The following is a 24200-nucleotide window of genomic DNA, read 5'->3' as shown; positions in this document are numbered from 1 at the left end:
TGCCAAGCAACAAGCGTAAAAATGGATCCTCAGTTGTCCTCGGAGACGTGTTGATCCCTTTAACAGCCCCCCCCCCCCCCAATGTCTTTGACCCTGAGCCGGTTTGCGGGTACCAGGGCCGCTGACATGTCTCTGACACTGAAGTGTTTACGGCTCGTTTGGGTTTGACCTTCTCCTGCTCTGTCGTTTCCTGCGGTGACGGCCACTGGTGACCTGAGCTATAGCAACACGGAGAAGGGCATCGTACATAACCACTGACACCTCTCTGGCTGGTGCCTCTTATACTGTCAGGCTTTTTATATTATCTTATTAGATTTGACAATTATTTACTTTTAGATTTTTGCAAATGTGATTCAGTCGGACAATATCACATTTAGTCTAATATCTATATTTGCTTGAGCCAATCTTTCCGGTGAAATGAAATTTAAAGTGAGCAGAATATTCAAACCCAGGACTTCATGTGGTTTTTCAAACTAAAATACTCCACATGTCTTTTGCATCATATTTGGTGTCTACGATGACAATGGCATCTGCACTAGAAATAAAATATTTATAGTTGTGTGGGTTTGAACCATGTTGGCCCTGAAAGGAACTGGTGACTTGTGTGGGTACGACATGGTGCTTCATTCAAACGGCAGGAGCACGTATATACTCAAGTATGAAATGAAACATATAATATGAAGTCTCTTCAGAGATGATGTAATAATAGCAGCTGCTGATTGGTGGACTCACATCAGCACCCGTTTCCTCCTGACACCTTCAGTTATGCACTAATCTAATTCTCTGGTGTACAGACTTCCTGATTGTTGCGAGTGGTTGAATAGACTTTACGTGCTGCTGCCCCCCCCCCCCCCCCTCTCACTCTCTCCATCTGAATTTAGCCCTGGAGGGACCAGATCAGTGCATATTTAATTAAAGCGTGCATAATGCACTAGGTGTCTCTATAATCCGTTTTAGTCCTGATACCCCCTCAGCTGATAATTATTACATGGTTTGTATTTCCTCATGAGGGATGTTCTGTCAATCTCCATTTAAGTCCCCCCCCCACACACACACAACACACACACTTTTCCCATGTTCAAGGTTCAAGCCCCTGCAGCTTTTGATGAGACGATGTGTTGCCATGACCCTGCTGTCACTGACAAGGTAATCTGTGCTGCCTGATGTTTGTCATGTCAGAGGCCTCACTTACAGTTTGCTGCACGAGACACACCAGAGCAATGAGATACTCAGCCGTCCATTTATGTTTAATATTTCATTCGAATTTTCATTTCTGCTGCTTTCCAGTTGCTTCTGTGACTGTGCGACGGCCTAAAGTGTCTGTGATGAGATTTCTTTCTGCACCGTCGTGTGATGAATGAGGCTCTTTGGCGTCTCCAAGAATGTTTTGTCTCAATAAGGTTCGATGACATTAACATGAAAAAAACCCCATTTAAAATCAATGTGTTTTCCATCAGCTGGCCTTGATGCGATCAATACGTTCTGTTGTTTCTTTATTTACTGTGATCAGTGATGATAGATGAGCTCTCAAGTAGGTGAGGGCCTCTGGACAGCTGAGGAGGCAGCCCTGCCCCCGTGATAAGCACAAACATCACACACACACACAATGAGCACACACATATTCACACACCTGCGTTTGCATTTCCCAAACTTTTCAATGGATTCAAGGAAATTATTAAAAAAATATTTCTAACTAGATCTGCCAAGGCCCAACAGTCCCTTGTGAGACCACATTTAAATTCACTATATCCAGATTTTTATTTTGATCTGCGCCAAATCACACACACTCATACACATCAGTCTCCTGAATATGCCTGGTCATAAAAAAATAAGATCCATGAATCTTCATGAAAATGTTGAAAACGCCTGAACTCACAATGTCCCTGGATCCCAATCCACGCAGAAATTGAGTCTTTTCCTGACACACACCACCTCCTTTCACCAAAATTCATCCATTTTGTTCAACTAACAAACTAGACAAATAAACGCAGATGAAAACACAACCTTCTTGCTGGAGGTAATGTATAATTCAGCAGAGCAGGGAACACATCGCTCCACCTGCCTCCACCCACTCGCCACCACTGCTCCCTTGTCCAAATTAAAAACACACTATGCTGGATGATTATGGAGAAACTCATTTCCAAATGGCATGCCTCAGTTGGTCCGGCGGTGCAGCAGATGGGGATTGTAAGAGTAACACTCATTCAACCTGGCAAGTTAACAGCACTCTCTCTGCAATTAAGAAGTTGTGGGCAGTGGAGTGAACTGGAGACAGTGTTTTCCATATCAGTGTTGCATGGTGCAGATAAGGAAAGGTGCTTTTTAAGAAAGGGAGAATAAGTGAAAAGAAATGACTCCAGGTTGTTATTACACAACACGTGTTTGAGATAAAAGGGAAGTGAAATCCAGCCCGTAACACCCAATTTAAATGAGTAATGTAAATGAAGTGATAGGCATTCTAATCCTAATCCTCATCTACTCAGACCCACTCAAGCCTGAAGGGAATAAAACCTTAACTTTTTCAATAAAGCCTCTAATTCCGCTGTGAGGCAGAGCTCAGGCTCAACAAGCAGCTGAACAGTGTCTATTTCTGACTGATTTTAAATTAATTTGAATTCTGATAGCTCACACAATAATCCAGCACGGTGCTGAATGGTATAAGTAATGGATGGATGTGTGCACTGAGGGATTTAACTCAACACGGAGTAGACAACAGTTAAAGGCTGAATTTGAATTTACTAAAATAGTTATAATGACCCATGAGAAGCAATCAAGTGGCATGAATTGTCCTGAAGGCTGATGCAGGCAGATGTGTGTGAGGCTGTTATAGAAGAACAGAACAGCATGTGGCGCTGTAACCCTAAAAAGCCTGGAATATTATGTAGTGCACTTTGCTTTACCGTAATGCTGCCATCAATTTCAAATACTATTATATTGCATATTATATAATATCAAATGATATATATAGGCAGGTATGGTATACAAAATTAATATTAGTTAAAATTGTATGTGCTATATATATATATATATATATACACACATGTATATAGAAATATGTGTATATATAAATAGGTGAAAACAAATTAACTGTTGTGTACTAAATAGCAGTATATTATATATAGTACAATCAAATAAAGATGTAAGAATAAATGTATAAAGGTATAAAGATATACAAGTATATATATGAATTATAATAAGATACACTATAAAATAGATGGTACACGTTATATGGATAATGTGCACGAGGAGACCAACATATTTCAATTTATTTTTAAGAGATATTACTTTTAATTTCGTGAAGAAAATAGTGTCATTTTCATCAAATTACTGTCTCACCATCAATGTATTTTATTATTTTACAGTTCAATCGATTTTATTTGCTGTAATTTTCTGTCAAATTATTTCTCCGTTTTCCCACCTCTTTATCTCTTTATGTCTTTTATTCTACCTATTTAAATCTTTCATTATGCCTAACCTTTGCTTTCTGATTTTAAATAGATTTCTTTTAACTTTGTCTCTGTGTTATTTTAATGTCCCTGTACAGCAACTTGAGTCTGTGTGTATCTGTAATAAATGGCGCCTCTCTTCCAGCACTTACGGTATCAGGACCAACTCTCGCGATAGCTGCCTTGGCTGAGATCTCGGGAGCGGAGCAGAGGAAGTTGACATGTCAACAAAGATGATGAATTATCAGCGCACAGGTAAAGTTACACGTTGTTTCAGGACACATCAGATACGTGACGTTAATCGTTGGGGCGTTTGGCTTCACGTGGAGCGGGAGCAGTGACCGGACACAGCGGGAATCGAACAGAGACACAGCTTGAAGTGTCCGTGCGGTGTGACCGTCCACTTAGCCTCGGGGACAACCTCTCGTCTCGAGCATGTCGGGGGGAAAAACCCCGTTACTCGAACATGAGGCTGCTTCTGCTCCACGTGAGCGTCCGAGGAGCTCGTGAAGTGACGCGAAGTTTCCTTTTTAAATGTTTCACAACGTGTAGTGAACAACTTGTGCTAACGGCTAACACGTTAGCACAGTCGCTTCGTCATCACTGGGACATGTTAGCATGTTTTTTATTAGTTGATTGGTCACAGCTGTGCGGCTCGTTAACAAGCACTTCCTGGTTGTTTAACTTTATTAACAACGACAACAGTGACAACAGCTTTTTTTTATAATATAACATTTTTATATCAAGTCAGTTTTCACAGAGTACGTTTACTCAATCAGCTGATAACTATAACAGTTCTAACTATTATTATAAGTGATTGTTTGAATACAAGTTTGAGCACAAATTAAAAAATGTTTTATTGTTTAAAACCTCTCCAGTGTAAAGATTTCACCTTTTTCTTTGTCACACACTAAATATCTCTGGGTTCTGGACTATTGGTCAAACACTTAACTGTTGGAAGTAGTGCCAGGCGATAAAACAATTTCAAGTTCAATATGTATTTTACATATAACACTTATACATATATAATACATAATGGTCTACCTCAGATTTGTAAAAAATGTACCATGTTTGTCATTCTGTGCTCATAAAAAGGTAAAAAACTTGTCTATGTACTTGACTAAATCGACTGATACATTTTTTACTATTTCACCCAAACCCGAATTTGAAGACATCACATGTTCTTTTTTCACTTTCTACTTTTTGACACTTTTCTGATATTTAACAGAACAAACAACTTAGTGAGTAATCAAACATATTATTGGCAAATAAATTGATAATGCAAACAATCTAGTTTTCAAGACTTTATTTATTTGCTGTCAACTTTCCCACTTTCCTCCTCCACATTTTATTGTTCAAACTTCTCCAGTGTGATGATTTTACACTTTTCTTTCTCTCTTATGTTGTTGTACAGTAAATATCTTTGGGTTTTGGGCTGTTGGTAAAATGCATAAAACTATTTGAAGTAGAGCTGGGTGATGGAACAATAATTATCATACTATAATTTGTATCAAGTGTTTAAAAACATAACCTTCACAAAAATTATACCCATCAACATAGATAAAACAATATCATTAACTCTCTTCTCACTCTTGTCAGATGTCTAATGGACACGAACATCTATGTGAGCAATAGAACATATAGTTGTTAGATGCAGCCCAAGTGTAGTATTCAAGACTTTGTTTTCATCAACTGTCGACTTGTCCTGCTCTCTTACTCCTCATCTTGAATTTCCCTTCATATTCCTCTTCTCCTGCTGTCAAACATTAAATCAAGGCATGTAAAGGGTGTGCTGGTGCGGAATGGCCTGACGGGGAACTTCACCTGGACCTAAACCTTCTCCTGCTTCGCATTCACCTTCCGTCTCCATGACGACCCCTCCGCTAGTATCACCTTTTGGCGCGCAGCCGCCGCCGCAGCAGCAACAAGCACAAGCAGCGCGTGATGTCAACACGGCCTCGCTGTGTCGCATCGGCCAGGAGACGGTCCAGGACATTGTCCTCAGGACGATGGAGATCTTCCAGCTCCTCAGGAACATGCAGGTCGGTCTCGCTCTGCTTCTCTGTCCACATGCCCGTCAGTCATGGTTTCAGTCTTCATACAGTTTTCTGTTTCCCCTTTTCCTTCTTTCATGTCCTTTGCTTAGTTCTAACACCCTTAGAAAACATTTTATGCCATAAGGACAACATCAGAAAAGAAAAAACTGTAAATCCGAGATACAACATAATCAAACAGATCTATATAAAAGATAAAAGAGCAGAATATTATCATAAAAAGCCAAAGAGTGATCGTGGCATAAAAATATAAAGGAATATGCAAAAATAGTAATACTAGGTCTGATGTTAACACTACAAAGGACTTTTCTGCAAATAACAAAATAGCTGTCAGTCGATTTAAAAATGTGTTTTTATGCAGGATTTGAAAACTGACAGTGGAGGCAGACTGAATACTAAAAGGAAGCTCTGACTTCAGTGCAGTCAGTGGAAAACTTCATCAACCCTCGATTTTAACTTCAGTTTCCTCCCAAAAAACTAAAAAGACAAAATCTGGGAATATAAGAGGCCTTTAGCGGCAGTAGAAAGATCAGAATTTATTGATATAATCATGCATCCATTTGTTTGAGTTTAGCGAAACAGTAAAATGGGCTCTAAAAATTCAAAGAAGCTGAAATTGTCATTCATGTAGGAAAAAGGTTTGGTCTCAGTCGGTATCCTGGCTCCCAAAAGGCATTTTTAACAAAACGCATTTGGACTTGTCACAGTAGGAAAAGGCTCTGGTGTGAATAGTAAAATTAATGATACACGAATTACATTACATACAGCTGCTTCAGTTTTAGAGTCCTGATAATGTGCACAGTGGGACTGGGACACTGAACTAGACGGAGCCATTGTTAACATTTGCAGTAACACCTGTGCTTCTCTGCTGGGAAGAAAGTCTGTTTCCTTAAGATTTGAAGCTGAGCGTTAACTCCACCATTAAGGCAGTTAGAGAATTTATTTTAGTGTAACAATATTAAAGCAAGTCTCATCTTCTCAGCCATGAAGAGAAAATTCTTCAGAAATATTCAAGGATTGGTTAAAAAACACGACAGAAATATGTTGTTGGTGTAGTTCACAGTTTAGGCCACTGTCCCAAATAGCACCAGAGATCTTTTTAAACATGAAAGTCTGAACCAAGATACATTTGAGTTTTGTATGACCTACGTCCTCATCACTTACGTTGGCTACCTATACTTGACTTTGATTGGTTTGTAGATTGACAGCATGTTTTTAATTTGGCAGGTAGTAATCTCTCCATTTGAACGGAGAAAATGAACGAACAGGTTAATTTTCCTGATTTTGTTGGCACTGTTATATCATTATGGTTTTACTACCAGCCACTTCAGGGGCAGTACTCGACACAAGTACGCGCCAACTGAATGTCCTCGTCATTCAAACATTAAATTGTCAGAGGCAAAGACTGAAAACAATCCTGTGAGCCGGGTTCCACTCTGTTTCTGGGGAGACCAGTAAGGCTTCCACTTCTTTTTCTGCTCTTTTGTTCGACACTGCAAACAAATCAAACCGTGGCTCAGTGTCATCCGGACCAAGGCCACCTCTTCTTTATACTTTAGTCCACTGGTCTAAAGCGTGGTCTGAAGCACCTTTCACACCTGTCATTTTGGTTTGCACAAGTTCCAGACCAAAAGAGATAGGAGTGAAATGGCCTTTGAAACACACATCAACAGAGGATGTTTCAGTGTTAAATATGCTATAACCCAAATCCAAAGGAGGAGAAGGAGATAAAGGATCACGTTATATCTACATTTTTATTTGATCAAACAAAGTTATTTGTTGGGAGGCTGGTTCCCACACAGTCATCTGTCTTGCATACTATCGATGCACTGTCGTCATTAGGTCACGGTGATATCTCAAATATGTCCAAGTACTTAAGTTCGCCGCAATCAAGTGAAGGCAGATAGATGCTGAATTACTTCAAAAGCATCCCTTAAAGCGTTTTACTCAGGAAATGAGTCTTTAATATCAGTTTGGTTTGCAGTTCACATGTAGTTCAGCTCTTGACAGTGCTGAGGTCAGCACGAGTTTATCATGGATGTCGGCCAGCTCCTGAGAGACGCTCCTCCTGCGCCCGCCTGTTAAAATCACAGCCTGAGACGGACCAAGCAAGCACGTCTGAGCCGCAGAATCCTCAAACTGCATTGTTGTGACTTGTTTTTGTGTTTTTATGCTCGTAAAAATTCTTCATTTATCTCTTGTTCCCTGTCTCCCTCCCTCTGTCTCTCTGTCTGTGTGTCTTCCCTGTGCTCGCCCTGAAGGCAGACTTGTTTCATGTTCTGTAGAATGTTTATAATCAGACGGTGCTGCCCCAGAGGCTCGTCGATCCTCTCAATAAAAACATATCTCGTTACTCGTTTACACCCATTGTAGTTAAAAGCCTGTGATGCTGCCTCAGTGTGAAGGTTGGAGAAAACAAAGGGCAGCAGCTGAAGCACTTAACCTTTTCATGGTGCCAAGTTTGTGTGTAGGAGTTTAAATTGTAGTATCATTATGTTGTCACGACTTGTTATCATATTGTTTTTTGATTGTTTCATTTTCCGGCTTCTGTATTGTAGCTTTCATTCTTGATCAGAAAGGAAACTACCTCTGTGTTATCAGTTTAAATCAAAGTGCATATATTGCACATAGGTTGGAGCTTTATAATGGACTATTACCAGTTAGAGACCAGCAGAGACTTTGTACTGCTTTTGGCAGTGGGGATCAATGGTCGCTGCTTTTTATTAACACTAAGTAAATTGTCGGCTTGTTCTTTGCTGAACCCAACATTTCCTCTGTGTTACTTCCCAGCTGCCTAATGGAGTCACGTACCACCCGAATACCCACCAGGACAGGCTGGGGAAACTCCAGGAGCACCTACGCATGCTCTCCGTGCTGTTCCGGAAGCTGCGTCTAGTCTACGACAAATGCAATGAGAACTGCGCTGGACTGGACTCGATACCACCCGAGGTGAGACATGGAAACCGACTCTTTTACAACCATTTGACACTGATCACCTCATCCGTGCAAATGTAGGGAAAATCTTGACAAATTCCAGTCTTCAAACGTTGTGTTTTGTCCAAAACCGAGATAACTTGACACAGTTTGATCACATCCAAAGATGTCCCTTTATTCACTGCTCCAGTTGAAAGTCTCTGTCAGATTGACACTGAACCCTCTTTCTAATCTTTTCTTCTCACTGTGTTTATATAAAAAAACAGAATCAACTTGTACTTTCAGCATTTTTATATTTCATGCCTCAGAGTGTCATTGGATGTTAATTGCTTAATTGCACCATGCAGTGCACCTGTGTGGAAGCGTCCGCATGCGATAGGATTTTCTTCAAATTTATTCAGGTTTTTCCTTCAATTTGTCACCGTCTGTATTTTCAATCGACATTTGTCGACATTTGTCCTTCTCTGTACCTACAATTATGAGAAATATGATATTAACTCTGTCTGTTGTTGCGGCGTCCTCCATTTCTAACACCAGTCTCTATTTCCATCCCTCTTCTTTGTGGTTTGTTTTGAGACAAGACATGTCAAGGCAGGTCCTTTTTATAAAGTCTTAAAATACCTAAAACTCAACTTTATAATAAATAAAAGGCTTAAAAAAGCTTTAATTGAATTAAAGATTTGATGGGTCTAAATGAATCAATCAATCAAATTATATTTGTATAGCCCAGATTCACAATTCACAATTTGTGTCATTAATATTTTTGGGCACATCACCGTGAAAAATTCTCTCCTCTGTCAGACTGAAGAAGAAGAATTATCGTCGTTAGTCTGTTTCTGGTTAAGTTTATGTTTTGAACTAATGTCTTCCTTGCCAGCCTGATAGCTGGTTTATGAATATGTGGAAATGCAAGTTTAGTGAAGTGAGCTGTGGGACTTGGGATCTGGTTCTGGATCAAGTTCGTTGAGTCTGACAGACATAAATGTGTTTACTCGCTACAAGTATATTTTTTAACTTTTGTATGGTCTTAAAGGGTCTCAAAAGGTTTTAAAGGTCTTAACTTCAACTTGTTTATTGCTGAAGACAGTCTGGTTTATAGAGGACTGTGCTTGGGGTTTTCTTGACTGATACATAGACTCATCGACTTTTTGGCTCCAGCTCTAATTTAGAACGATATGTTATTGGATTTTACTGTTATACTGTTCATTGATTGGTACATTCTCAGTTGCTGCTGCGATGTTATCTTCGCTTTTTAATCCAGTTATCTTTTAATACACACAGATACCCACCACTGCCGTGAGATTGTACAGAATGTGGTTGTAACTATTGATTAATCCTTCCAGATACAAACGTCAACATATGATGTATGTGCTTCAGGCAAGTATCACTCAAATTATCTGCTAATTAGGAGGTTGTTAGTCGGATGGAAGAAGGAGGACATTGTTAGTGGCATTGCTGCTCATAAGTGCGCAAACACACACACGTGCACTTTCCCATAAATGCTCATCTTTACCGTGGGGGACTCTTATCTCGCCTGCTCCCTCTAGGTCTGTCTGCAGGCAGCAGATTGATTGGTCACTTCAGGTGAGTCTCCAGAGTGTCTTTACCGCTGGTTACGGTCACCATCCACCTTCAGGAGCAGCAGCTGCTCAGCCGCACTGCACCCCCCCCGCCTGCCTGCACGGACACACAGAAATACAGAGTGCATTGTAGAAAGTCACCAAGGCACACACTCACTCACATACACACTCGGAGGCTAACTGGGCATGCACTGCACTGTGCGAGGCTCCATGCAGGTCTACAGCTCGACCAGCCACCACTGTTTGATTGGATTTATGACTGCGGCAGTCCCTTCCCAATTTCTACAGATTGGCTCGCAGCTAATCTCTCTCACCAGACTCCTACTGAGGATAAAGGAGGACGTGGGAGGGGACCAGTCCTAAATTGGAACAAATTTTTGATGGCTGCCACCATGTACTGTACATTGTCTGTGTTCAGCAGCATGTCCAATGATCCCTCCACTAGTTGTTCACAGTGACTCTCGTCTGCTGCTCTACCCACGAGTCTTTGAGTGGTTCACTTTCACATTTTCCTTGCCTGCTTTAATGTTGTACATCCTCATTGAGTAATTCATCTCACTTATTAGTTATCATTATTTAAATGTTTATTAATGTTCCCTTTGCGGCTGAACTTCGGTCCAGTGCTGACCAGCCAATAGCTCAGCTCACCATGTTTGTCTGGGGCGCTGGGTTTGTTGATTTTGGCCCCTGCACACATGCCATTTATCATCCCGCCGAATTCAGGTGCTCGCCTGACAGCCGCCCACTATTGGCTGCCCGAAACAGGAAGTGGAATCAATGACTCGGGCAGCGTGACCTCATCACAGCCTAATTAGCAACAGACCCGTTTAATGAACAGCTGGACTAAATGCGCGTCAGCTCTTTCCCCCTTCGTCTTTCCAGCTGTCGTTTCGTTGCAACCCAGTTGAAGCTTTTTCCTCTTTCTTTTCCTGAGCTCCCTTGTTTTTCCATCTCCGTTCTCTCTGTTATTGCTGCTGGATAATGGCTCTCTCCATTCTCTCCTTCAGTCAAGCTGTGTTCACATTGGTTTCATTTTCCTTTTCCTCCCCTCTCTCACTCTTTCTATTTTTCCTCTGTTCCTCTGTCTCTGTTGTCAAATAGTTCCCCCTCTTGTCATTTCCTGAAGTGAACAGCCATGCCATTTCATTTCCCTCTCCGCTTACACGTTCGCCCGACTATTTTCTCTTATTATTGTGTTATCTTTTTTGGTTCGTCTTTTTCCATCCTTTTCCCTGTGTCTCAGCGAGGTAAACTGGAAAACTTCATTAGGCCATTCTTCTCTGTCAGGCAGGAAACCACATCCATCTCACTGTGGAAGAAGCAGAGGTTATGACTCATACAGTCACACACACACACACACACACACACACACACACACACACACACACACACACACACACACACACACACACACACACACACACACATGTATGCTGCATGGCTACATGTGCACACACAATACACTCTCCATCCATCTTTCCCACACTACTCAGCACATTTCATTTCTCCCCCCCCACGCGCTGCCAAAATCAGCCCACTACCTTTAAAATCCGATATGTCATTCCCTTTTGGTATTAAATTACCCTATATGAAAAAAAAAAGAAAACTTTTCCTACTTTTCAGTTTTTCTTGAGCCAGAGACAAGCTCATAGTTTGTCTGTTATAAAATGCTGCACATGTCCTTGCTGTCTTTTCTCCCAGGGTTTACAGTTTGGCACGGAGCTCAGCCTGGAATCTGACAGGAGCTCTTTCCCCCCCCCCCAATCTCTTTATTTGTTGTATTCTCTCTTCCATTTTTTTCGGTTTTCTCCCTGCCCCCACCTACTTGTGTTCATTTCCTTTCTCGTCATCTGTTCGTTAACCTTTCCGTCTGCCTATTTATTTATTTTTCACTTGTTTTGTGTAACTCGTAACTAGGGCCAGCTCCAGCTCACACACTAGTCACTCATTGCTTCCAGATGACGCAGCCTTTTTGAATCATTGTCTAGCGTCTGCAGGTCTTCTGGTCCAACTGCAAAATCTGCACAATCAGGTCAAAGCTTTAGGGAAAGAACAACTATGAACAATTTGGATAGAAGTATTGGGCCAAGTCGTTATTGGAGCAAGGTGTGGCCATGTCTTTAGCTTCTGTTTGATTTGAGAGTCTCCTACCTAATCTGTGTTTGTGATCCTGTCTGATAGGACAGTTTTGGTTTTGAAATGAAAACTTAGGTTTTTAGAGATGTTAGTTTTTTCTCGTGACAAGAACTTCTTGCCTCCACTATAACAAAGTATCCTTGCTACTTGAAACACATTAAAACTGGTATCATACATCTTAAACTTGTGCAGGGAAATTGCTCTGTAGATTTTGAGTGGGTGAGACTATAAAATTGACTTAACGTCAACATAACGGATATTATGTATTTCCTAGAAACGCTGCAGAATTGACATTTGACTGCATTTACACTTTGTGCCCCGCAGTCGCTCTCGTTTTGACAAAATCCAATTCTGTGCAGTACTTTTACTAAGATTATCAAGAATAACATCAATCCCATTTTGCGCAACATGTCCCAAATGTCCTGGGTATGGAGGAACAGTTTGTTCTCAAGAAAAAAACGACATTATTTGATATGTGGCTGCGGCAAACCTCCTGCTCTGCTCCTCCTCTATGAGGTAACCATTAGGGGGCAGTGTGATGCAGAGCAGGAGGCAGTGACCCTGTCGGTTCTCAGAACGCAGCCTCGTCTGAAGGCTGATGCACATCAGCCTCATTGTGGTGTCAAGCAGACAAGGTCAAGCACATACAGCGTTTAAAAATGAATTAATCTCTATGTCTCCGTCTCTCTTTCTCACAACATTGATAATAGACAAGCGAGAGTCATCCTGTGTTCGAGAGCTTTTCACAGAATCCCCATTGTCACCACTTCATGGGAACACGATGATGACCCACCACAGGGATATCTTCAGTATAGCTTCGCCCTCATAGGTCGAGATTTCCAATATGCACATAATTCGTACCTATAACTGTACTCAGCAGACATATTGGACTCCTGCTGAGAGATGAGAATATGCAGTCCAGTGCTTTGAGTATCTTCAGAACAGGGGAGGAGCATTTGTCAAAAGTGCATCATTGAGTGAGTTTCATCCCAGAATGAGACCTTTTTAAAATCAGCTGACAGCCACAACATTAGTAGATAAACTTAATGATTATTTGAGTAATGTACTGTTAATTCGTTATACTGCTGTAAGTGAATAATACAACCAGATTTTTGTTTGCTCTCCCTTCCAGCAACTTATACCCTTTGTGGAAGATGACAGCTCCAAACACGAGGACCGCTCAGCTGGCCAGAGCCGCCCCGCCACCGAGGAGAGGAGAGAAATCCTGGAGGTCAACAAGGTAATGTGTTGTATATCCCAACTGGCAGTAATGAAATAAGAAGCTTGTTATTTTATTTCAGATCAGTAATGTTTTAGTTTCAGGTTTGAGATTTATGAGCCGTCAGGCTTTTTAAATGACATCACAGGAGCTGCGGGGAAAACACATCATCTTGAAGATAAGAAGTAATAATTAGGCCTGAGATCCATTACGGATTAGCAATTTTACTCAACATCATTAAACTGAAGCTTAAACGGCCAACTTTCCATTATTTTGATAGCAACGATCTAGGTTGTAAAGACGAGGTTTGTGCAAAACAAAATGAAAGAGGCTCCACTTGATGAACTTGATTGTCTGCTGATAGAGTTTGTGTATTTAAACGTGGACAAGATGCTTCTGGGAAAAGTTGGGGAAAATATCTAGTCAGTAGTTTGTAGAGTCTGCTCAATTTATCCATTGGCTGATAAAAATCTTTCACACACAGATCAATTGTGGCATTTATGTTCTGCCAAGATGTGTCGGTATGAAAATTATTATTTTACAGAATAAACAATGCAGAGAATGTGTATTTATGTTATAAGTTTATGGTTAAACTAAAAAATATCAAGCCTCAATGCATTTCTTCAGTAGATTTATCTGTATCGGAAATTTTGTAATGAATAAACATCTGTACCTGACCGACATGCTGTCTGTGCAGGATGTCTCATGAGAGGCCATTTCTCTCTCTGGCAGTGATGTTGAAATAGGGACAGACTGATCTGATCTGGTTTAATTAGTATCACTGCTGGTGCTGATTCACCATAGGCATCAGCCATATCATGACTCATCCGAATCTAATCATTTCTTTGTCAGTGCTTTCATCTCATTTGCACACTGCTCATGTCGTTTCCTCGAAAACTTTTCACAAGTGTGCGAAGGATAATACTATTAGTTATAGAACTTGAGATGTAATGGCCAGAGACCGGCTGTAGTGTTTACTCTTTTGGGAGTAAAGTTTTTTTAGGTTTGAGGTATCGCTGAAGTAAGAGCTGAGGCTGTTGAGACAAGAAATCTGCTCCTATAAGTACAAGTATTTGCTGATGATGCAGTTCTGTTCCTTGAACTTTGACCTTCAGAGAAAACTGGGCTAGTTTGATACCTTTGATACAGATGAGAGATTTCACCGGGCCAAGCGATTTCCAGACACAATCGCCATATCTGTCCATTAGGGATCCATTGGTAATGTGTTATTCTGCTAGTGTTGTTTTTATGTGGGATTTATGTATGTGGAGAAAAATAAGTTTAAGACACAGATTCATACTTGTGGATTGTATAGCATGTTGAACTGGACATTTTTTGTTGGCAATAGAACTGAGTTTTGAAGCCTGAAGGTGAAACTGTCAATTTACCCGTTCATCTACGTCACCAACCCTCACGTATGGTCCTGATGTGCGGGGTCGTTAACTTTGTCACACATCTGCTTTCTGCCACTGCACACAAATCGTAAAATGGCAGAGTGAGTGAATTACTTTATATTGCCAGTATGCATAAAAAGATTCAAACAGCGAAGTGAGCTAATGAGCGGCTCTATAGGTTCTAAATGTTTTTTTAAATGTCTGAGATCTGACCCTTGACTGTAAAGAGTGCGGTGGTAGCTCGTGGTGTTTCTAATATTACCCGATGGAAGAGATGACTTGGACTTTTTTAACCATCTCTTCGTGAGTGAGGCTTTCACTTTGGGAAAGTGTCAGACATCAAACACACCTAAGAGCTTTTTCAAATGTATTCACTGTCAGACATGTTTTTGCCCAGTTCTGATAGAGAGGCTGTTTTATGACGCACAGAAGTGCCGAGCACAGAGGTTTTCTTTCCGACTGTCGCGTCACGTCAGTCAAAGTGTGAAAGTTTGCTGCTGAAAGGCTGAGTCATGACTCAATTTAATGCCTGATTGAGAATTGGTTTGCGGAAAGAGAGACACAGGAAGATAGTCTCTCCGAGTTAATTAAGCATAACCCTCAATAACAGTCGTATTGGAGATGAAGCTGCATGAGAAACTACAATAGGAAATGTTAGAAGTACTGGAGTGTGATATTTTGTTTTTAAAGTCCTGTTTGATTTAGCGACAGATTATTATGCTAATAGCGAGTGTGTTGTCAAAAATGCCCAAACACATTATGGCTTGTTTCATAGTTTTGAGCTAACTTTGGATACAAGCTATTTCCTGTGGCTGCTTCACAATAAAACCCAGCCCTTATTCCAGATGCTTTTAATGTGAAGCAGCAGCAGTTTGTTTGCTTTAGTTTTAGCTTGACACGGCTGCAATACGATTGTTATCACTGTGATACAAATGCAAACATCACTGATTGATTGCATGCATGCATAATGTAGAATTGTAATTATTGAGGTAAATACAAATGAATGGCTACTGCTGAAAAATCACGAATACTATAAATATAAAATATGAGGTTAGAGTTCATGAACATTTCAGGGATTCAGTTTTATTTTAATATTTTATTTATGTGTTATGTAAATTTGACAGGATGAAAATGTTTCTGCAAGGGGGACGAGATAACCGCACTGTTTTAATTATCGAACCATGTCCATGATTAGAAAAATGAAAGCCAAATCAAGACAAATCTCTCCAGTACTACAACAGAGACAGAATAAACTGGACTCAAAAGAACTGCTCCTTTCCATTCAAGCAATTTTTTACATCATCTATGAATTATTCCCTGGGAATCATGATTTACATGTTAAATCAATACAACGCAAGAATGAATGTCTTAATACACTGTGTACCTTTTTGTCCCAGTGTTCCAAAGCATTGCCGTACCAACCACAGGCTCTCTGAACACTGCCAAACCCTGCCCCTTGACTTTTTAGCATTTTCCCTCATAGATTAATTTTAAATCTAGGATTAAATTTAATCTCTCCCTGGGAAATGGGCCCCATCAAGATCAAGACATCCAAGACTTTTAAAATGCCACGTGCAAATTACAGCCTGAGGTTTAGAAATCTTCGATCCTGCGTCGATGCAGGTGAGGTAAACAGCCAGTTCGCCTATATCTCACCTGAGTATAGTCGTTTCAGAGAGTGGAGCATGGCCAAGGTTCAGGTAAAGCACATCATACATTATAGAGAAGCCTTTTATAGTTTGGCTCGTCTGTCATGGTTTTATGTTTGTGTATATTTGTGTGTATTGAATGAGCGAAAAAGCTTTAGTTCTTTCTTCAGAGAGGCAAGATTGTGTTTGCTTTTTTTTTTTTTTTTGCTCTCACATGCTTTCAGTATGTGCACGTGCAGGCTGCAGCCGCGTTCTGTTTTTTCTTTGTATTATTGTGCTGGCCCGGTACGGATTGTGCATGCCAAGCCGTTTGAGTGTGCTGCAATGATAATGGTCCAAGGTCAGGAGTGTCGGCAGCAGAGATGAGAATTGGTTATTTTTAAGAGCTCAGCGCAGCTCCCCTGGCTGCTTTTAAATGTTAACACTACAGTGAAACATCGCAGTGAACCCGGTGCTCAACTGCACTCAGCCACATCCAAAACAAACAGCATCCCCTTCTCCATACACGCAAAGAACACGCTACAAACCTGCTGATATTGTGGTAGATAAACAACCTAGTGCGTATTTTCAGTACTGAAATACTGACATTAGTTTTCAGCATCTTTTCCCAGTTTTCTCTGAGTTTCAGTGACTGTACATAAATCACTGCCCGGGGAAGTGAGAGTGATTTCGTCCTATTAGAGACCTGTGTATAGAAGGGATAAATAACCTTGTTTATGATGTGACCTTCCCCCTATGCAAAGCATTAGCATGCAAATTGAGTCCTGTCAAATGATCCCAGCATATAGAGAAGACAGGCTGCCGTATGTTTCAGGGCCAGCTTTCCTCACATTCTGCATTTCTTATCACATTCAGTACGAGGACCTTATTATGCAGTGTATAGAAAATCCGTCATACTGTACATATATGCAGTATATAGACGTGTATTATTTATTTAACTCTGAGCACATCTAATACACTATAAAGGCTTTTAATCTTGATCGTGTCAGGCCACAATTTATTGTCTCTTAACTCATCTGCTTCTCTTTATCCACATCTTTACAATTAGTCTTGATTTAATAAGAGGACTTATTTAAAGTGTATTAATTTTACTTTCATTACCACTGAACATGTGGCTGCATCCTTCACACGGCCGGATGTATCAAGTATGTCCATTTCAATCTTGTTTTTCATTAAATATTTAACAAATTTAATTGTAAATTCTATTCACTTGACAGGGTTCATTTTCTTGTTTGATTTTAGCATCACTCACTAAAAAGCATCGTATGGCCACTGCCTGCGTTTCTTGGCACAAAGATGCCACTTGTAGATCTGTGTAATAATTTAAACTACTGGCAGTAATATGTTTTATGTAACTTGCACGCAGATGAGTGTGCCTCATTCTTACAAAGAAATTGGGACAAAAGCAGTATTAGTGGACATTATAGTCCAACAATTAGCTCTAAATTGACACAAAATTACCAAGACTTATACAAATAGAACTACAAATAGATAATGTATTTAAACAAATAACACAAAATAAAACTATTTTTTTCACTCTATTACATAATAAACGTGTTTCATACCAAATCACTCATGTCAGTGGTGCCAATATCTGCAGAGTTACGCTTGTTACTGGGATGTTTCTATTGCCTCGCTGCTTAGTCAAGGGGATAGGTCTAATTGCTGGTGTTTGCTTTGTTTAAAGTAAACATCATCTGTAACTTTATGTTGGTTTTAAGTAACCTATTCCCATCATGCCAAATTTATTGCTTCACCACAGACGTTACTGAATATTTTGCGAGCTGTTTGACTATTTGACCTCGGATACCAAAATATTAGCATGTGTTGGTCGAACCAAATTTGGGAAGTGGACCAAAGACGCTATGCTATTTTGATGGGATTGTTTTTTTGATTTGTTTTTATCAAGCAGTGTAACTCATCAGCAGTATATTGATATTTCTAGTTTTTTAATGATGAAATATTCTATTACAAGCAGCTGTTTACATCGTTAAATCCCCAGCCAGCCTGACTGTTCCATAGGCTAAAACATGACCTTATTGCAAACACACATTTCCAATCTGGCGCTGGGATTTCCACTGTATGCCTCATGTGTTTGCAACATATTTAGCTGTGATTTTGGCCAGGCTACCCAGCTGCACATAAAGGCAGCAGTAAGGACAGCAAGCTTTAGGGAGTTACAGCGGTTAGTCTGATCAGCAGAGTAGAGATGCAGTGGGACAGGGGAAGCAGATGTTTGTGGTCTGGCTACATCTGCTGCAGTCACTCCAGCCAGATCGGATAGTTCTGGATGAGAGGGGGGGGGGGGGGTCTGTTGTGGCAGGAAAGCAGAAGGGAGATAGAGAGAAAAGGGAATGAGAGCTTAAATGGCAGAGAGATGTTAAGATGAAAAGGTTGGTGGAGTGAAAGATGAAAGATTTGTGATGGAAAAATGGAAAGTAAGCTTTCGGTTGAATCAAAGGTGAGAGAGAAATGGACTGTTCTGATGGGAAGGTGTTTGAGGATGGATGGGTGACCAGACAGACAGCTGCGTTGTCGGGGAGGAGAGACATGTGAAGTGGACGGTAAAGGACAAAGGAACACTGAGGGACAGGTAGCAAAATGCACGTAAAAAAAAAAAAGGCCCATTCATTTGGTGTTTTTTAAAACGAATGAAACATTGTGTGGCAGTAGCAGCGAGCGAGGGGCCCCTTGATGTACAGGAAAGAAGAGACAGGTAAAAGATTGATGAAAGAATGGATTGAAAGATGTGTAGACAGCTGCGGATTGTCAGCGTTAAGCCATTGCCATTCAGATAGGGTCTTCAAAAGGAATAACAGACGACTGATGATATTCAGCTGCAGCAGGGAAAATAGGATACCTTCTGTTACAGGATGCTGAGAGAGAGGAAGAGAGAGAGAGGAGAAGATTGATGCATAAGTGAAAAGATAAGTCCAAGCATGCTGCAAACTCCCCAGCTGATATGTCACACTGGTTTAGGATTGGTAGCCTCATATTTCCCCTTAGAGAAGCCGAGAGTAGATTTTTTGAAAAGATGACTTCTATCAAAATTTAAATTCACTCACAGCTGTAAATAATGAACAATGACATAATGCATCTTCATGGGGAAGGGTGATAGGACGGCAGACTGATAGGATTCTATATCCGTGGATGAGGATTTTTTTATTAACACTCAGCTCTGAGTGAAATAACCTTGGAACAGACACCACCCTTGTTACCATTCGACAGAAGAGACCGATCTGAAGGGAGCCATTGAAGTGTGTTCTCGGCTCACAAGAGGGAATAATGTAAAGCAGTTGCGTTGGCTCGGCCTAAATATGAGCGCCATCCAATCCCTCCCTAATCCCTGTCTACAGCCGTGCTTCTGCTATAGGCTGCGGGAAAATATTGACATTACATCTGTGACCTGCAAGCCAAGGGATGTTGTGCAGCCTGGTGTTGATATTTATTGCTTGCCATCTTCCTATTCAGTCATCGGATCCGCATTATTTTTCGAGGGTTGTGGAGCTTAGTTTGGTCGAGCAACTGGCAAACCACCACAACTGCAGCTGATCTCCTGAGAGACGCGTCAATTAAGGCACACGTGATTCAAAAACACGCATGTCTTTCAGTGTTAATATCCCCCTAATAGAGGAGTAACCTTTGAAAATGCCACTAAGACCTTCATTAGAACGAGTAGAATTGGCTCGTGAGACTCTAACTCGTGGAAACACTGCATTGATTGGTTGAAAGTAATTGGGGGTCTTCCTGTTGCCATTAGAGCTGCAACAAGGGGTTATTTTCATTATAGATTAATCTGCCGATAGTTGTCACCATTACTCATTTAGTCAGAAAATGTTAGAAATTACTGAAAAATGTCCATTTAAAATTCCCGGACCTCAAGTTGACTTGTTCAATTTTCTTGTCTTGTTTAACCAGTAATCTTCACTGAAGGAGACTCAATGTGCTGCAATAGAAGACTTAAAAAGTTTTAACAATTGGGGTCCATTGGTCCCTGTTTAGCGTATTTGAAGTTGACTGCTTTGTATCTATGTATCAACTGTTTTGCCTCCAAGCCAACTACAGACACTATCTTAAGAACGCTCTGAGGGAATTTCTCAAAATCTGGTCAAGGAGCAACTGATGAGAATTTGGTGGCTGAAGGTCAATGGTTAAGGTCGCTGTGACCTTACAGAAGGCATTTTTCTGTCTTGTGAACGCATTATGCAGTAACAACTTGAGGGAATGTCTTCAAATTTGGTACAAACACTCAGTTGAACTCAAAACTGAACTGATTGGATTTTGGTTGCCTGAGGTTAAAGGTCAACCTCAAAGTGACCTCGCAAATCTTGCCTTAGGAACAGACTATTTTGAGAGTGCCTCAAGAGAATTCTTCGCACAAATGTTCAATTAGATTCACAGATTTTGGTCGTCAAAGTTCAAGGTCATGGCAACCTCCACAAAACTTTTGTCCTCTTGATCCTGACCTCCCCATGTGCAAATGTTCCCCTGACTGTTGCAGGGGCACCATCTCCTCATCCTGCAGATAATAATGAAACACAAACAAGCCAAAGTGTTGTTTTTTTTCCTATAGCGGAATGATAATGGTTGCTGCCGGAATGGTGCTGTCACAGCGCTGTGGAGATCTCGCTGTGTGAGACTAAAGTAGTGACCCCTCGTAGTCGCTGTCACTTCAGCCCACTTTCATCACACTCCACATATCCTCAGGCCCATATCCTACCTCTCTTTCTCTTGAAGCCTGAAGCCCACCACCCAAGCACACGGCGCTGAACAGGTAGCAGGCAAAAAAACAAAATGATCAGAGTTGGGTTGAGTGGTAGTAGAAGGGGGTTGGCTAGAGGAGAGGCAGATAAATGACTCCTCTATGGTAATGTCTGGCTGCTTTATGGGGCGTCCTGGCTGTGAGTGATAGCCTCGCTCTCGTTATCTGTCGATTGGGGTAATTGCTGTTTGTCGGAGTCTGGCTGACGGATGGTGATGCAATCTGCCCAGCGTTGGAGGAGGAGGAGGGGGAAGGCATTACTCTCATCACTCTCCACAAGTGTCTTTACTGGGAAGCATGCTGTGTGTGACAATATACATTTAAATTTAAAGTGTGTTTGAATGTGTATATTCCCCCAGTGTACATCTGCCTGAATGTAAATGTGACTGTATGCAGTGGTATTGCACTGTATGTCTTTTATGCTCGCTCTCATGTGTGTAGTTGCATTTTATGTAAATGTGCGTGTGTGTGTGTAGTGGACGTGAAGTTTATTTGAGCGTGTGTGTGAGAAAGTCAACAGTGTTTGCATAAATGTTTAAGATGCATTAGGCTTAATTCATTGGTGCCTAATGGGTTGCGATTGCTCAATCTCTGTGCCGCAGACCTCTGGTGCCATAGAATGTGATTGTGCATATCAATTCAGCGTCCCCAGTCATCCACACGGTTTCGGCTCCAATAAAAAGGAACCAAAGTCCGCGGCACCCAAGTGACCACAAATTACAGCCCTAATGAATACCCAACATTACTGGTCACACGCCAATTAATGAAGGAAAACAAAGAATATGACAAATAAATTTGCCAGCAGAATTTTTGCCGCTGAGTGCCAATTTGGACGGAGTCTCGTGTTTCCATTTGTCGCCAGCTTTGTGAGTGCTGTCCAAGTCGGTGGGAAGCGGCCTCCTTTCTGCCTGCCTGTCTGACTGATTGGCTAACTGATGGACCGACTGGCTGGCTGTCCGGCTAAGTGACGTTGCATTTTGCAGAATGGAGGAAGGATGATTCATAGCAGCTCTTTGGACTACTTGATAATCATTCCATCTGGGGCGTGGGACTGGCTGTCTTGTAAATGGCACATCACTCATCATTTGTTCTCTTCATACTGTACATCCCTTAAACTCTTTATCCCTCTATCCATCCCAAATTTCTCAGAGGTGACCCCTCAACCCCAAAGGGGGGGGTTGTAATGCCGGACCTGTGCGACACGGCAGACCCCCACCGTTGTGTCTGCTGCACCTTCTCCCCGCTGCCCCACCCCTCTGCTGCAGCCTGCCACTCGCCTCGCGTTTGATTTAATACCAGCCTAAGTGTGAATAAATTCCTGTCACAGCCCATTAAGGAGGCCTTGGAGAGATCTGGCCTGTTATTAATTCTCCACAGCTCCTCTCTCTCTCGCGCCCCTCTTTTAGTTACTATCTCTCCCACTCTGCTGCTGCTACTTCTCCCTCCCTTGCTCCCTCACCCTCCTCCCCATCCTCTTCCTCCGTCACTGCACACCGCCTTGCTTTTTTAATACCCCGTTAATTACCACGTCTGTCCTCTTTATTCAAATGAGAAAGGGAGAAATGAAAAGCAAGGAGGGTGTTTGTAATTTCAAATAGAAAAGCCATCCACTGTCTGGCTCTCCTCTCCTCCTCTCCAGACCTGAGCGAGCTGGCTGCTGGCTTGGTGTGTGTGTGTGTGTGTGTGTGTGTGTGTGTGTGTGTGTGTGTGTGTGTGTGTGTGTGTGTGTATATAATGAATTCCAGTGGCACTGGCAGTTAGTTTTATCTGAAGAGCAGGCGGGGAGTCTGCAGAGGCCTGATGATAAACAAAGGCAACCTCCTAACTGTAATAAGAGCGGGGAGAGAGGGATGCAGCTTAGTTGGCAGATGCTCTCTCTCTGTCTCTTTCCATCTCCATCGCTTTGCTCTCTGGTTCCCTGTCTCCCTCCTCCTTTCTGTTTCTGTCTCTCCACTCCCACAGATGCCACCTCCCCTGCTGTGCTTCATTCCATCTCCCTCCATCTTCTCCATTCCTCCCTACACCTTTCTCTCTCTCTCTTCCATCTCTCTTTCCCTCCATGACTCCCTTCCCATCCTCCACAACAATGCTCGGGCTCCAAAATTGGTAGGCTGGACACAGCAGGTGGCCGTACCTCTGTCTTATTAGTAGCCTCATATGTGGCCCATTAGAGGCTCTCTGTATGCCAAGGGCTTTTTAATTGTTTTGCTGAGGTCAGGAGGGCAGTGTAGCTACAAAGCTTTTGCAGAGGAGGAATCATAGCTGCCTTTTTTTTTTTCAGGAGAATGTTTTCCTGAGCATTTTGTTGCATTTAGTGTCGAGTCCAACCCCAATTATTTCTACTGTGTATTACACTGTTTCAGGGCAATGTTAGCAATTAGAGATGCACTGTTTTTTTTAACTATTGTCTAACCGTAATGCATTTGCATGAAAGAAAACACAAAAATGATTACACATACACCCCCCACACAGCGTCTACGACAGTAACTTTAAAATAGATTCTTAAACAATGAGTGTGCATTTTTGATCAATGTTGAGATACACGCTGAAGACGATAAAATTGTAGCAGGCAAACAAGCTCCTCAGCGTTGTAATCCAGCATTTATATGAAGTCTTTCTTTAGTTTCTCAGATTTTTCATACTTGACGTTATCGAATCCTGTGTGAAAGATAACGGCTGAAACATAGGGGTTTGCTCTGAGGTGGCAGTGGTAGTAAATGTGGTGCTGTAGATGTATTAATAATGGGTTTGTGTAGTCGAGTGCCTGAAACAAACCCTGTCTTCCTTCTAACTCCTCCTCCTCACAACAATCTCAAGTCTGAGTCTCTGTGGAGGTTTTTATTTTTTCTCTGGATATCCGGGTGGTGGTAGAAAGTGGAGACACGTCGTCCATCTTTATGTACTGCCTCTGAATTTACTTCATTACTGCCTCCTGTGGACGGAAGGTAAAAAAAATCAACTGGTTGGTCCCCCCCCTCATCATGCATCTAAAGAACGCACTTCGACAAATGTAACCAAGTTGAGTT

General features: G+C 41.5%; 2 protein-coding genes across 5 annotated transcripts in view; one reads left to right on the top strand and one right to left on the bottom strand.

The window, feature by feature from the left end:
• The window catches only part of LOC117770083 (double-strand-break repair protein rad21 homolog A-like), a 951093-nt gene that overhangs the window by 21996 nt on the left and 904897 nt on the right, over positions 1–24200 (bottom strand). The gene's annotated exons all lie outside the window — the stretch shown is intronic.
• med30 (mediator complex subunit 30) overlaps positions 3615–24200 on the top strand; it is a 29499-nt gene continuing 8913 nt past the window's right edge. For all 4 annotated transcript variants that reach the window (XM_034599160.1, XM_034599161.1, XM_034599159.1 and 1 more), the window contains exons 1-4: positions 3615–3701; positions 5223–5488; positions 8291–8449; positions 13283–13390. In XM_034599160.1, the coding sequence (XP_034455051.1) occupies positions 5315–5488; positions 8291–8449; positions 13283–13390 (441 nt within the window). In that variant the 5' untranslated portion in view covers positions 3615–3701; positions 5223–5314. The remainder of the gene's footprint in view (positions 3702–5222; positions 5489–8290; positions 8450–13282; positions 13391–24200) is intronic.

This window comes from Hippoglossus hippoglossus, chromosome 11 (genome assembly GCF_009819705.1).
Source record: "Hippoglossus hippoglossus isolate fHipHip1 chromosome 11, fHipHip1.pri, whole genome shotgun sequence".
Classification (NCBI taxonomy): Eukaryota; Metazoa; Chordata; class Actinopteri; order Pleuronectiformes; family Pleuronectidae; genus Hippoglossus; species Hippoglossus hippoglossus.
Note: the sequence above shows the minus strand (reverse complement) of the source record. Positions and strands in the feature narration are given on the sequence as shown.